Source organism: Dunckerocampus dactyliophorus, chromosome 1 (genome assembly GCF_027744805.1).
Source record: "Dunckerocampus dactyliophorus isolate RoL2022-P2 chromosome 1, RoL_Ddac_1.1, whole genome shotgun sequence".
Classification (NCBI taxonomy): domain Eukaryota; kingdom Metazoa; phylum Chordata; class Actinopteri; order Syngnathiformes; family Syngnathidae; genus Dunckerocampus; species Dunckerocampus dactyliophorus.
Window position 1 is genome coordinate 20,634,435 of NC_072819.1, and position 15,107 is coordinate 20,649,541.

A 15,107-nucleotide genomic window follows, 5' to 3' on the forward strand; every position below is an offset into this window, starting at 1 on the left:
AAACGTGTCACTGTTAGTGGGGATTCCCCGAAAATGAGACTTTATCTTTGTACTGTATGTATTTTTGTACATCGGATATTGCTTTATCATGACTGTTAGACGTTCCCCTTCAATTTGGTATTAAATTAATATGCAGACTTAAACCCTAGCCATCGTGAGTGGACAAAAAAGTGAAGCTCCAATTCAACCCATTCGAATGGAAGGATGTCAACATCAAACTGGAATAAAAGATATGTAGGATTATCTATTTATCAGTGCTCAGGTGAAACTTTATCAAAATGCGACCATGCAAAATACATTTTTTTTTTACCCGGATGTACTATAACTTTAATTAATTAACTAATTAATTATGTTTCAAGCTAATTAGAATAAAAAGGTTTATGTTTTTTAAGTGTGCTGGAGTAGGGGTTACATGGCTTCAGATCAAATGTCTGAAGGGCTACATGACCGTAAACAGTTTGGGAACCACTGTTATAGGTTACTGTTTATTGTTACGTGTCATAATGTTTTCCATAACATTTGTAATCCTATACTTGTGGTGTCTGCTGGCAATTTTGTATAACAGACCCATGCAGTATAGACACAAAAGAAGCTTGTCTTAGTGGTGATGTGTGGCCTGTGGGTAATCTGTAATCACGTTGGCTGTTTCATGTCAGCATTAAGAAAAGCTTGCAGCAACAGAGGATGGATCAGAGTAGGTCTAGCTGCGTAACTCTCTCCTTCTCTCTGCATATCTCATCTTCAGAACTGACTTTTTTTGTTAATACGTAACAAAAGTTGAGCTTAAAGCTCTTGTTTGTGTGACTCCTGGGCCGTTTGTCTGTTTTTGTCGCCTCTGTCACACTCACGTGCTACCAAGGCAAGCTATGGAAACAGAAAACCCAGAAATCCCAGTGACGGCACATTCATGTCTCATTTTTTATGTAATGTGACATCTTCTTTTGTTTCCTCTACTCACGTTCCTTCCATCTTTTTCTACATTTGTACTCTCTTGATGTTTGCTGTAACTCACACTTAATCTTTGTTTGTTCATCAGCCTCCCCGGCTGCCTCCTGTCATCCTTTTGTCTTTTTTTTTGCCTCCATTTTTTTGGTTAACGCTTTTATTTTTTGCTCCTGTCTCCGCTCTATTCTCACTTGGCCTTGTAATCCACCTGATATTTAATGTCACTCATATTTAATCTCCTCCTCCTTCATCTCTCTTCTCGTCTCCTCTTTGCAATTCCTTTCTTCCCCTGATTTATTTTTACCCTCAACATGACCACCATTAGCATTTTGATTCCTCCTCAAAAACCACTACAGTATCTGATTGTTCTTTCCCCTGACAACATATTTAATCTTTGGTTTGTTTAATCTCTTTCCCCTTCCTTTCTTATTATTAAATGACTACATCCATAGGTTCTTCCCTTTTCTCCTGACTCTCTTTCTTAATTAACTATTTCCTATATCCTTTGTTATTAGGTCTCTAGACCTAACAGGTCCATTGTTCCTGGGTGGAGTCCCCAATGTTCCTGACAACTTCCCGTTTGGCACCAGGGAGTTTATCGGCTGTATGAAGGAGCTGCACATTGACAACAAGCCGCTGGACCTGGCTGGGTATATTGCTAACAACGGAACCCTCCCAGGTCAGCACTACTCATCATTATTTTTCATTTGTGTCCACGAAAGGTCAAATGGACATCTTATGTCGTCCTTTGCGTGCCTTCAGGTGTCATAAATGCTTATTTACATTGTTTTAAAAAAAAAAAATCAGTATTTACAACGATGACCATTGTTCTTCTTCGTTAGAACATCAGCAAATTCAGGCATGCCAATTTCTTTGGGAATCACAATTATGTAATACCATATAATGTAATATAGAAAAATAATTCTACATTACTAAAATACAAGTATAGCATGAAGTAGAGGTGGATGATACTACATTTTTGGTATCGATGTAATACCAAGTAAATAGATTGTAAAGCAGATTGTGGTGCCCATATTTTTTACTTGGACATTTTTCACGATCACTGAATTATTTTAGGCAAACAAAAAATATTATTCAACTGACTTATTGGGATAAATGTAACAATATTTAATACAAATATATTAGATAATGTAACAACATAAAAAATATTAAAATCATTCACTTATTTCCTTTTATTACATGATAAAATTGCTTTAGAAAAATAAAGTTAATAGAGCAAAATAACTAAACAGAAGCAAAAACTACCATTGGCTCTCATTCAAGTCCTTTAGCGTGTTGTCCCCAAAGCCCCTACTATGCCCAAGCACTTATTTGCTGAGTTTGTAAACAATATAAATATATACAAAATACCTCAACAAACACACAAATATTTTTTAAAACTATCAATATCAAAAAATATCACACGAGTATCAGTCCAATACCTATACTACCCTGGTATTGATAATATCAATATTTAGATCAATGTTTTTTTTTTCTTTTTCTTTAGTTTGACTTGACGTAATGCATAATGTTTTATTTGCATTGTGTACACAGTTGAGTAAATAAACACACCCAGCAATTATATCAGCATTATATGAAGATACAATTTGGATATTTTTGCTTTTTTGCATTCATGTAATGTACGATGTACCTTTCAATGATAGGCTGCACTGCTAAACTTCCCTACTGCAAGTCCAACCCTTGTCAGAATGGAGGATCCTGCCGGGTCAGCTGGGAGACGTTCTCTTGTGATTGCCCACTTGGGTATGGAGGGAAGGACTGCAGCCATGGTGAGAGCCTTTTCAGTTTCATTTCATCATTCATTCTTGGCATATTTTGCCTTCTCACCCCTTGACGGTTTTCGATATAACTCTCTAACATGTTGTGAAAGCATCCAGTGAGGCACTTAGCAGAAATTGATCACAGTATTAAAAAATGCTTTTGGGTTTCAGTGGCAGAGAGGTACAGAAGGGGTCAATGTATTAATACAGTGATCATTTTATAGTCACTTTGACCAAAAGCACGTCAGACACATCAAACATTAGAACTGTGCTCGCACCACATGGGATTTTGAGCAGCAAATGAAAAGCTGTTACAGGCGTGGGCAGAAATGGAGTGGGGGCAGGAGTCACGCAGCAAAATGCCATCAGGGTTAGCAAATGTGTTTATAAGTAAAAGAGTAAAAAGTAGTGTATGAATGTGAGTTACACTTCCACTGAGACTTCAGGTTAACCTTTTACTTTCTTCAAGAAACGTTGTGTGGTATTCATGAAAAATTAAATTCCATCTACATCATATCCACTGATGACCAATGACTAGTCCAGTGACTCATCATAATCATCCTCATCATCGTCACTTCTTTTTCCTGTAGTGATGCCCCACCCCCATCGCTTCCTGGGAAACAGCGCCCTCTGGTGGGACCTGAAGAACGACGTAACAATCTCCACCCCCTGGTACCTGGGCTTGATGTTCCGAACCAGAGCCAGAGAGGGGACACTACTCCAGGCCCAGGCCGGCCAGTACACCAGCCTGCTCTTCCAGGTCTTTTCAGTTTGTCTTCTTTCTCTTTGCTTGGCTTCTAGACTGTGTTTGCTGACGTTTTCCATCCCTTCCCAGCTAACAAATGGCCAGCTGGTTTTCTCCGTGACTCGGGGTTCAACCAGACCAGTGAGGCTTAGGCTGGATCAGGTTCAAGTGGCGGACGGGCGGTGGCATGACCTCCAGCTTGAGTTGCGTGATGTTCACAGCGGGCGTGAGACGCGTTACGTCGCCACACTTCGCCTTGACTTTGGACTCTATCAGGTAAGAGAATCAATATCACGATAAATTGGGCAGCTTTACCTTGATAACGATAAATGCACGATAAATCCCCAATAGGGAATAGGCTCCAGCATACCCCCGTGACCCAAATGAGGATAAGCGGCATAGAAAACGGATGCATGGACATCAAATACAAATATGACATGAATTTTTACAGGTTAGGTTCACAATCAAATCTCTGCTCTGCATTAAATATAAAAATGACAATGACCAGAGGACAGAAAATAAGGACTGAACTAAGAAGTGGCAAAAACCTTGCGCATGCATAATAGTATAAAAAAGAAAAAAAAGTAAAAAAATCGGATCTTACTGCATATTTCCATTAATGTGACCATTACAATAGCAATAATCGTTTTTTACTATCTTAGATCGTTTAGATAAGACAGCAATAAGTTGAAATATGAGATGATGACTCACAGCCACCACCAGTTAGCCTGATTGTGTCTGTTTGGCTGTGACTGTCAGCTCGACATCAATCCTAACTGCTGAAAGAGGAACCCTGCAAATGGGACTCATTAATTTGTATTTCATGCTTGATGTTCCCAGCCAAGAATGTTACTGCTATTATGTGAGCATTGGCCTGCTCTACATTGATCTGATTGTTATTGTTTGCTTTTACTTAATCAAGTCAATTGATGTCTGCAGCTTGAAAATAATTTTCTGTGTGTTCAAATACAACCCCTTTAGCCTCTATGAAGTCACATAGAGCAGTGGTCCCCAACCCCTGGGCCACGGCCCGGTACCGGGCCATGGGTCATTTGGTACCGGGCCGCACAGAAAGAAAAAATCATTTCCATTATTTCATTTTTTTTGTTTTATTTTGAAAAGTGGCTGGATTCTCTCTGTTCCATCCATCTCACTTGACGCATGTCCATCGTGCGTGTGCTAACGTTATCTCATGCCGCACAGATAGACTACTACTGTATTTCTACCATTTTTCTTTCACCTCATATTTGGTGTCAAATGCTGATACTATGTGGGAATGCATAAAGGTAAGTTTTGATGACTTATTGAGTGCTAATGTGCACATTTGTCTCAAGTTCATTCATGCTAGCACACTGCCTTTTACCACACACGTCAAACAGCGATGTAATAATCTCTCTGGAAAAACTTGGCTTGAACTTGAACTGGTGGATGGTGGGTCGGCATTCATTTTGTGCTTTTAATTTGATGTTATTCATGTCTTAGTTTTACACAATACATAATAAATAAGATAAATTAGATCGCTATAATGTACGAATCCCCCCCCCCCAACATATTGAAATACAAGTGATATGTTGTATTCTGGTCACTGGGCAGCAGTAATGACACGCAACATTCACATGTCCTCCCATTCCGTATGGAATTGGTAAGTTTTTGGTTTCTTAAGTTTGGAAGAAATTAATTTGAGGCTAACTGGTTAGCTCGCTAGCTTGCTAGCTTGCAAGCAAGCAGCCGTCTCGAGTCCCTGCAGGATAAGAGTTGCGCACTGTGTTGTAAACAATAAATAATAGGAGTGTAAAGGTGACTATAGGCATGCTGTTTTATGTCTACAGGGCTCTCATAATCTTAAAAAGCGTATTTAGAAAGACACAAACAGGTTTTCTATGCTCTAACTATGAAAATATTCCATTTATTAACATCAAATCCTATATTGTGGAAATGAATGAATCGTTGATGGGTCCGAAACCAATTAACTGCTATAAACAAGGGACAACTGTATTGGAAGTGCGTTGTTCAAAGTATAGCCTTAATGCTTGGAATTTAGACAGTTGAAAAGTGACTTACTAAGCTTTCTGGGAACACGTCGTTTTGTGTGTCTGTAGCTTTAACGCTAATGAGCTGTGTTTGTCCATGCCTGTCTCTGACATATTGTGCACTTTATCCACTTTGTACATGTAAACTGTATCCCTGCTCTTGTCCAATGTGATAGATGCCATATATGACATACAACAATGTAACATTAAGGAGTGGGACAGCAGGACACAAACTTTAGCAACACTAGCATAACTATGTGAGCTACAGTGCTAACATTGTCACATTTTAACCACAACTCCATACTACCAACAAAATATGAAACTTACAGCTTCCGTGATGGAGTTGGCAGAGCTTTAGGTTTTATTTTAAAATGTGTAGCGAAGCCTGCTTTTTTTACAATGCTGTCCTCTGTGAAATGGCGGGTGTACACACGGGTGGGCTCATCTAGCTCAGGGCAGGTCAGAAGTGGTATCATGCATGAGGAAGGAGGGTTTTCCCTTCATGAAGTCATGAAAACCCAGAACTTCAAAAGTGAGTGTTTGAGCACCTCATCTCTCAAAAGTGGAGCAAACAAGTGATTTTACACGTTTGGTCCTCATAAACAGGCTCTAGGGACACATATTACTGTTAGAACATTAATAAAAAGTCTATTTTACATAATAGGGGACCCTTAATGTATACATCCTCACAACTGCTTGTGACAACCTTGACATCTCCACTCCGAATCAATTACGTTTTACGAGGTCAAACACTGTTATTCAAATGATATCTTTATGCATCTTTGTTCAGGAATTCAGTTTCCATCCATTATTAATGATCATCCTCTCTCCAACCTTCTTTTTCTCTCGCCATCATTTTTCCTTCCATTAGGGAACAGCAATAGTGGGAAATGAGATTCATGGTTTGAAGGTGAAACATCTGCATGTGGGAGGAGTGTTAGGCTCTGGAGAGGTCCAGAACGGGATAAGGGGATGCATACAGGTGAGGAAAAATGGATGGATTATTGATGAAGCAGAAGCCAATTTGCTCCTTTAAATGTTATGTGCCTTGGCACACTCTCTGTCTTATTCTAGGGCGTTCGTTTGGGCGTAAGACCGGACTCTCCCCTGCTGCCTCGGCCCTCCAGAGCGGTCAAAGTGGAGATTGGCTGCAATGTCGGCAACCCCTGCGTCTCATCTCCTTGCCCCGCCCACAGCCGATGTTCTGACCACTGGGAGCGACACACCTGCATATGTGAAGCCGGTGGGCGTCTTCCCTTGATGATATGGTCTAATCTACCTCATATTTAGGAGATCATTGAGATGAGGGAGAAAGAAACCCAAACTTCTTAATTGGCTGAATCTAATGAGGCAGAATATGAAGGAGGAAAAGATTAAAGCAGAAGTAGGCACAACAGAGATGGAAAACACATGAAGACATGAGCCAAAAAGATGAAACACAGCAACAGACAGATTAAATGAATTAATTAAGTGAAGGCGGTGGCAGACGGGAATAATGTAAACAGCAGAGGTTTGGGGCGGCAAATGGAAAGAGGAGAAGAACAAGAACTGGAGAAGGTCTCACCAAATAGCCCGGAAACACTGGCGACACATTTCTTGAATGTGTCTACAGTATCAGAGCAGTGAGAAAGAAAATCAATGTAACAAAAAATAGAGAAATATACTTTATTGATCCCATTAGGGATATTAGTATATTATTTATTTAGTTATGTTGATTGGTAGAACAACCACAAAAAAAAACGCAAAGTCACAGGAAATACTTGTGATATTACAAGGAAAGAAAAATCATTTAATGTGACTAAAGTCCAAGTGCCACAAGAGTAAAAAAAAATCTAAATTCATGAGAATAAAATTGTAATTTTAGGAAAATATTTTTTTATATTATGATCATAACTTTTGATGGAATTACAACTTTTTTCTGGTGAAAGTACGACTTTACAATCGTAATGTCACAATTGTATTCTTGTATTAATGGGACATTTTTCCAGAAAAATGTACTTTTTGTCCTAAAAAAATTAGGACTTTAATGCTTGTATTGTTACATGTTCATTCTCCCAATGTTAAGACTTATTTCCTCAAATGAAGGACTTTTTTCCTTGTTGTTTTACGACCCTTGACTATTTTCAGTGTGGCCCTTAAGCAAAAACTGCAAGACAGTGTATGTGCAAACTCAACAAATTAAGAAAGTAAGAGTGAAGTTGCTAACAAGAAAAAGTTTGAAAATGAGAGCAAGTGCTTGCAGCAAAGATAGAGGGAGTAAAAGAGGAGGCGTGAAGAGGATACAGTGTGTGTGTTTAGGAGCCTCGGGCCTGGAAGCCTGAAAGAGGAAGCATAGAGGCAATGCTACTCCTGCAGCATCGTTTGTATGCATGAGCTAATGCTTGCACCTCGACTTATTAACTTGGAACACCACAGACAAACACATACACACAAGAATCATCATCTGTAAAAACTTCCTGCGTGTACACTAGTAGTTTATTTTAAGCTACAGCTCTCATTATCTTTGATTAGCACGATGATCATTAAAAATGGAGAACGCTAGACAACGAGTGCAGCTCAAAGACAAATAAAAGTTTAATAAGACCACAGAGAGAGAGAAAAAAAAAGAGAGGTGCGCTGTAAATAATTCTCTTTCATTTGAGAGACCAGACATACAGTATGCAAATGACAGTGTATGGAACTGGTGTAAGCTTAAATGTGACATTTGTTTTACCATTCTGATGTATTTTAATCAAAATAACACAACGGCGCTCACTGATAGCCTTGTGTACTCTAATTAAAATGTCACTTTAGAGTTTTTAATAAAAGTGCTGCTGGTCAGTATAGTTTGCATAACAAAAGAAATCAGCTGGCATCCCTGTATCTGATGTCTGAGTTTTATACATAACACACTGGTTGTACTATTATCTACCAATCAACACTTTGAATCAAACTGTTAGAGAATATATACCGTTAAGTCATATATGTCTGTCTCTTATCAGTGTGAGAGGGAGAATAGCCTATTCATAAAAAAAAAAACTACTTATGTCTGTGTGTGTGTGTGTTTCCGCTTCTTCTTTCCCATATTGTTGCGACAAGGCCAGTGTCAATAAAAGTGTGTGAACACAGCCAAGGCCGTCGTCACGGTGCTCAGTCAGTTGCCATGGTGAGCGGGTGAAGATGTATAGGGCTGACAGTGGATGATTGAATGTATCTTTGCTTCAGAGCAAGCAACAGTAGTAGTAGAAAATGACAGACAAACGAATGCAAACATAGTTATAATATGATCATCCCAAGATATAAGCTAAATACAGAGAGAGGAAGTCCAGAATTTAAATTCATTTATTGTATAATTTGGTTTGCAATGCTGCATTTTTAATTCCCTCTCATTTTACGGGTGTGCCAAGGCCACGTGCTTTAAATTAAATGTATTGTGCTGAAATATTAATGTTTAATAGCTCACTTCCTGCCAAAAAGGATGGATGGATGGAACTCACTTCATGCGCCGCAGCCTGCAAATGCAAGCCACACATTAGAAGCTGAACCGTGACGCAAGTGGAGAGAGTAAAAGTGGTACATGCTTTAAAAAAGTTTGAGACCCATTAGAGCAGGTGTGTCCAGACTTTTTTCACCGAGGGTCGCATACTTAAAAATTAAAGGATGCAGCTGTCATTTTGACACTTTTCATTTAGTAAAAAAGACTAAAACCAGTCCAGTATGCTAAGAAGTTGTATACATCTAAAAAAAAAAAAAAAAGCAGCTTGAATATCAGCTTTGTGTGATTAGCATCAACATTTCTTTTCCAACTTTTTCTCCTTGCATTATGCCTTTTTTGCTCTTTTTTTTGTTTAGTTTTTTTAAGTACTTGTATTTTTAGAATGTGCTGTGGGTCAATAAAAAATGAACTGTGTGCCGCAAATAGTTCCCCTCCTGCACTTTAGAGACCCCTTCTATAGAGCCTTTTGTTAGCGTCCCTGTTTGATGTTTGTGGTGTGTCTCAGTACAAATCTTTTAATCCATCAAATGGAATAAACTCATTTAAAGTACAGTACAGGTCAAACGTTTGGACACACACAGTACAACCTCATGGTCCCAACCCCATTAATAAGGCAAGAAATTCCACTAAGTAACCCTGACAAGGCACACTTATGAAATGACCCTTTCAGGTGACTACCTCATGAAGATCATTGAGAGAACACCAAGGGTTTGCAGCGCTATCAGAAAAGCAAAGGATGGGTAATTTGAGGAATCTAAAATATAAGACATATGTAGAGTTATTTCACACTTTTTTGTTAACTACATAATTCCACGTGTTCATTCATAGTTTGGAGAATCTAAAAAGAAAATAGTCATGAAAATAAAGACACTGCATTGAATGAGAAGGTGTTTCCAAACGTTTGGCCTGTACTGTATTAAAGAATCCAAATATACAGGTTCAAAAATAGATTGCACTGTTTTCAATCTGCACTGTGATGTTCTTCTATGATGGCATGTTATAATATTAACCCTCAAGTATGTTTACAAAATGCTCAATGGTATGAAAATATTCATAAAGAACATGTCTGCAAAACATTGGCGATACTCTCTTGCATCTAATGCATAAATAATATTGTTGCGGTTCAAGTGGAAATCAGCACTGGCGTGTATAGCTTAAGGCAGCAATAACTCTTCCTTACAACATGTGTTTGACAAAGAAAATGAGCTTTCCATAAATGACTTTGTATTTTTCTCTCTCACTGTCTTGCAGGTTACTTTGGCAAAGGCTGCACTGATGCTTGCCATCTCAACCCATGTGACAATGAGGCTCAGTGCCACATGAAGCCCACATCGTCGCATGGATACACCTGTGACTGTGGAGACAACCACTATGGACAGTACTGCCAGGACAGGTATCTCTGTGTGTGTGTGTGTGTGTGTGTGTGTGTGTGTGTACTCTACCCATTTTATTATTACCCCTGCTTGGTCAAAAACAAGATTTGATCAAAACGACTCAACATACAGTCATTGTTGTTTAAATAGTTGGCAACACAAGTGAGTAGCAAGAAAAGTGTGTCTTGCATGGTGTTGGTAGTGTCATGGTCTGGGGCTGCATGAGTGCTGCTGACACTCTGGTAAACATAAATTACAACTTGTACTGTGACAGTGTGAACAGAAACCGCACTGCATGGCAGTTTTCGAACCTGCTAACAAGCCCAAACACACTTCTAAGATGTCAGTGCCTTGCTGAAGAAGCTGAAGCTGAAGCTGAAGGTGATGGCGTGGCCAAGTATGTCCCCTCCAGACCTTAACCCAATTGAACACCTGTGGGGCACCCTCAAGCAGAAAGAAGGAAGGTAGAGGAACGCAAGGTGTTTTAACATCCCCTATGTCCACCAGTTATGTCATCATGGATGAGTGGAAGAGGATTCCAATAACAACTTTTGCAGCTCTGGTGAATTCCATGCCCAGCATTAAGGCAGTGCTTAATAACTAGCTAGATAGATAGATAAATAGAGTGTCATTTCTATAGTATTGTCCCTTGAGAAAATGGGACAAAATGGCTTTGGAAATGTGAGGGTCGTATTACTAAAACTCTCTCTGGAAATGGATAACATCTGGTTGTTTCTTTCACCCAAACTGACTCGAGCCTGTTGTGTGCTCATTTAGGATAGACCACCAGTGTCCAAGGGGCTGGTGGGGGTCTCCCACCTGTGGACCTTGTCACTGTGACCCCAATAAAGGCTTCGACCCCGACTGTAACAAGACCAGTGGGCACTGTCAGTGCAAGGTAAGGAACAAACAAACAAACATACGGTACATACACGTGTGTGACATACTAGATAGACTGCTACTTTGAAAAATATACAGTGTTTTCATGTACATCTAACATGTTGAGCATGTGCGTGGAGTTTGTACAAGTACATTCATTTACTAGTTTCTTCTTTGGAAAATAGCCCACTCTTAACGTTACATTTTCAATATTAATGATGACAATTTTGCATTGCAGTGATACCTGTGTATTGACTTGGCTTGTGTATGTATTTATTTCATTTGTGTGAAAACAGTATGTCTAACCTGGTTTTAATCTGCTCTTTTGACCCTAATCTCTAATCTCTGACGGTAACACTCACACAGGTCATACATGTGGACCCAGGCAGATAAATACAATATGGAAGATTTCCCCTGATATCATATGCAATATGTTTCTTGTATTGTCACGATGCTATCAGGACCAATAGGTTATGTGTTTATATTGGAGCCACATGCTACAGGTTACCATTCATAAAACTATTAATATGGCCCTGGTTAAGACATACAAATGTGATTTCAGGACATTATTATACTTAATGATAATTGCCATCCTCTTTGCATTAATTTATCCTAGTGATAGTCTCATTAGTTTCAGCATTGGGCATTATTAAATATATTATTTGAGCAAAATTATATTATTTTTATGCATCCGCACATTCAGATTAATCGTCCCTGGCTCATGATATAATTGTCTGCTGTTTACAAACTTAATAGGAATAACCCACTAACAGCATGACCTAGAAGTATCACCATGTGAGCCTTGAGGTTCACAAAAGGAAACGTTTAAGTCTATTTTATTTGTGCACTACAGTCCTCAGTTTTTTCAATCATGTAATTTTCTTACAAGGCCCACTGGGAATGTGGTCCAATTACTGCCAGTTAAGGTTTGCACAAAGACACACACATTTATCATTCTATCTTGGGTTTGGTACCTCGTTTTTTTGTTATTAGTTTGTTCCAAAAGGCCAGACGAAAAACTTAATGTATGAAATTTCCCATTGGAAAAAATGTAAATCCCATTAATCCGTTCCAGACACCCAAAAATATGTCCACTTTATAGAGAATAATTATAGTTTTACATGCAGAAAACAATGTGAAATAATTATAATTGATGAATGGATGGAACTTGTTGTTGGTCATACCGTACATCCTGGCAAGACTGAATTCAATAGTGTTTCTCACCTTCTTTATCAAATTGCTGGCACTTGCAATTTTGGCACCACGGCGGATTATTTAACAGTTAGTGAGTCAGCAACGTGTAGAGTGCTTTGTTTGGGAATTTCGCGAAATGATACAGTACAGGGCAAACAGACTAGTTTGTTACGTGCAATACTGTACGAAAACCGAGGCAAAATTTTGGCAAAATGTTTTGACACAAACTGAATCATGCGAAAACTGGATCCGAAAAAGAATCAAGAAAAGAACCAAAATGGGACTGTTTTTCTGCTTTTTAATGATGTATTTTACATTTAATATAGATCAGAGATTCAATTGTGAATCTCTGCCTAGCAACAGGGAAAAACATGACTGGAAAAAATAATCTGAAAAATTCCGTTGAGCTAAGATGCAGCGTCTGCTATATCTTAATTCAAATTGTGAGATTTTATCATGAGAGAAGAATAATTTGTATGTTGCTCTTGGAAAACAACCTGAGAAAGAAATTATCAGACAGAAAGTGAGAGGACTGCAGTTCTGATATGAAACCTAACTAAACGGTTAGTGCTTATTTTCCATACAGAAACACTGCTGGATGCATGACTTGTTTGTGTTGTGCTGCTCCGCTAGACTCCTGACTCTGGGACATTTCACATTAGTCACACTGTGCATGTGTGTGTGAATTTATTCAGGAGTTTCACTATCGTCCACGGGGCTCAGACAGCTGCCTGCCATGTGATTGCTACCCGGTCGGCTCCTTCTCACGGACATGTGACCCTGAGACCGGCCAGTGCCAGTGCAGGCCCGGTGTGATCGGTCGCCAGTGCAACACATGTGACAACCCCTTTGCTGAGGTCACAAACTCGGGGTGTGAAGGTAACATCAGTGTTTATTAGTTAAGAATAAATTGTAACACATTATGATACTGCCTTATCGTTTTCTTATGGTATTTCAATTTGGTTTCTATTTCAAAATTGGTAAATGGTACATGTTGAATATAGGAAGTGCACAAAGAAATGTATTCGCAATTAATGTGAAATGGAAAGGAGGAAGGATTAAATAAGCTTTCCTTCTTCCTACTCTTGTTTTGGACATGTGGAACTGGATTTTAACATGTAATGTATTCCAATATGCATGTTCAAAATAAAATTAAACCATTTCCATTAGCACACTGTATGCGCACACGTATTGTGTAATGCTTCTATGAAAAGAGGTGACAAGCCTTCTTTCAACTTTGTAATATATAATAAGCCTTGTAACAGTCACCTGTGGATAGGTCAGTGCAATTAAAAGCAATATAATGTGTTTGGGGCTTTGAAAATGATTGGAAAACGAGCAACATATTTATTGTTACTAGTGATACTAGTTTTAAGGATCATTTATGATTCATACAGTACAATAGGCAGAAAAGTGGAGGTGACATCACTTCTGTATCTTTTTGCAGTAGTTAGGCATAATTTCTGCTTTAATTCCCTTCAAAAATATATTTGCAAATATATTATTATTAGGTTGACCATATAATTCATTTTAAATCAATTACACATTCCATTATCCACATAGTTTAGATCGGTCATCGTGTAATCCTGTCATGTTTTACGTGAACTGATGACTTGGAACTACATGAAAATGAAGTATAATTGAGGGTGACAATTGCGGGTTGAAGAACTGATGAAAGCAACGCTGTCCATCTTACTGAAATTAATCATCAATTGTTTTTTTTAGTTTTTGACTGATTGGTTTCAAACCGATTTCCTTGTTGAGTGACAACACATTATAAAAATTGAACAGTTAAATAATTTCATTTATATCATTCTATCATATATTTTTGGTTTTCTGCCACTAAAACAAACTATATTATTTCCATGTCATGAATAACGTCATGCTTTGCGCTTGCTCTCTTTTTTATGCAGTCATTTATGACGGCTGCCCAAAAACCATTACTCAGGGCATCTGGTGGCCGCGGACCAAGTTCAACTTGCCTGCAGCAGTTCCCTGCCCCAAAGGCTCTGTAGGTGAGTCCACATATTCACATTAACAGTTTGTGACCTTGTGGAATGTTTCTTATTCTTAGAAAAAACACTTCCTGTTTCTGTTTGCCCTGTAGGTGCTGCCATCAGACACTGTGATGTTGAGAGAGGCTGGATGGAGCCAGACCTTTACAATTGCACCTCACCTCCATTTGTGGAGCTCAATGCTGCCGTATGTTGAGCAGTCATAAGATACTCAGTGTCAATGTGTCAGTCTGAATACTTTAACATAGCATCAAATCCATTTTTTGTTTTTATCTAGCTGGATTCTCTTGAACGCAATGAAACAGAGCTGAACACAATAATGGAAAAGAAGCTGGCACACCAGCTCCGTGATGTCACTGAAGCGACCGGCCGCCTCTATGGTAACGATTTGCTGATTGCAGAGCGACTGCTGTCGCGCCTCTTGACCTTCGAGACCCAACAAAGTGGTTTTGGACTCACCGCCACTCAGGATGCACACTTTAATGAGGTAGGATGCTGAATACATACATGCATAGCACACACGCCGTGACTTTACGTTTTTCTTTGACAATACTTCTGTGACATGTATTGTATTTAAATGTAAGTGCAGAGAGACTTGTCAAGTCCAGAATATTGGCTGCTCAATTCAGCTTGCTGGGTCAAGCCCAATGCTTTCAAAGACGCTGTACAG

The 15,107-nt window shown here is 38.9% G+C and overlaps 1 protein-coding gene across 4 annotated transcripts in view; it reads left to right on the forward strand.

Moving 5' to 3' along the window:
• Positions 1-15,107, forward strand: part of celsr3 (cadherin, EGF LAG seven-pass G-type receptor 3) — a 92,012-nt gene that overhangs the window by 50,251 nt on the left and 26,654 nt on the right. For all 4 annotated transcript variants that reach the window (XM_054768317.1, XM_054768324.1, XM_054768307.1 and 1 more), the window contains 12 exons: positions 1,461-1,624; positions 2,610-2,735; positions 3,317-3,486; positions 3,562-3,747; positions 6,373-6,483; positions 6,576-6,744; positions 10,228-10,369; positions 11,127-11,247; positions 13,118-13,301; positions 14,336-14,437; positions 14,530-14,624; positions 14,715-14,924. In XM_054768317.1, coding sequence (XP_054624292.1) covers positions 1,461-1,624; positions 2,610-2,735; positions 3,317-3,486; positions 3,562-3,747; positions 6,373-6,483; positions 6,576-6,744; positions 10,228-10,369; positions 11,127-11,247; positions 13,118-13,301; positions 14,336-14,437; positions 14,530-14,624; positions 14,715-14,924 — 1,780 coding nt within the window. The remainder of the gene's footprint in view (positions 1-1,460; positions 1,625-2,609; positions 2,736-3,316; positions 3,487-3,561; positions 3,748-6,372; positions 6,484-6,575; positions 6,745-10,227; positions 10,370-11,126; positions 11,248-13,117; positions 13,302-14,335; positions 14,438-14,529; positions 14,625-14,714; positions 14,925-15,107) is intronic.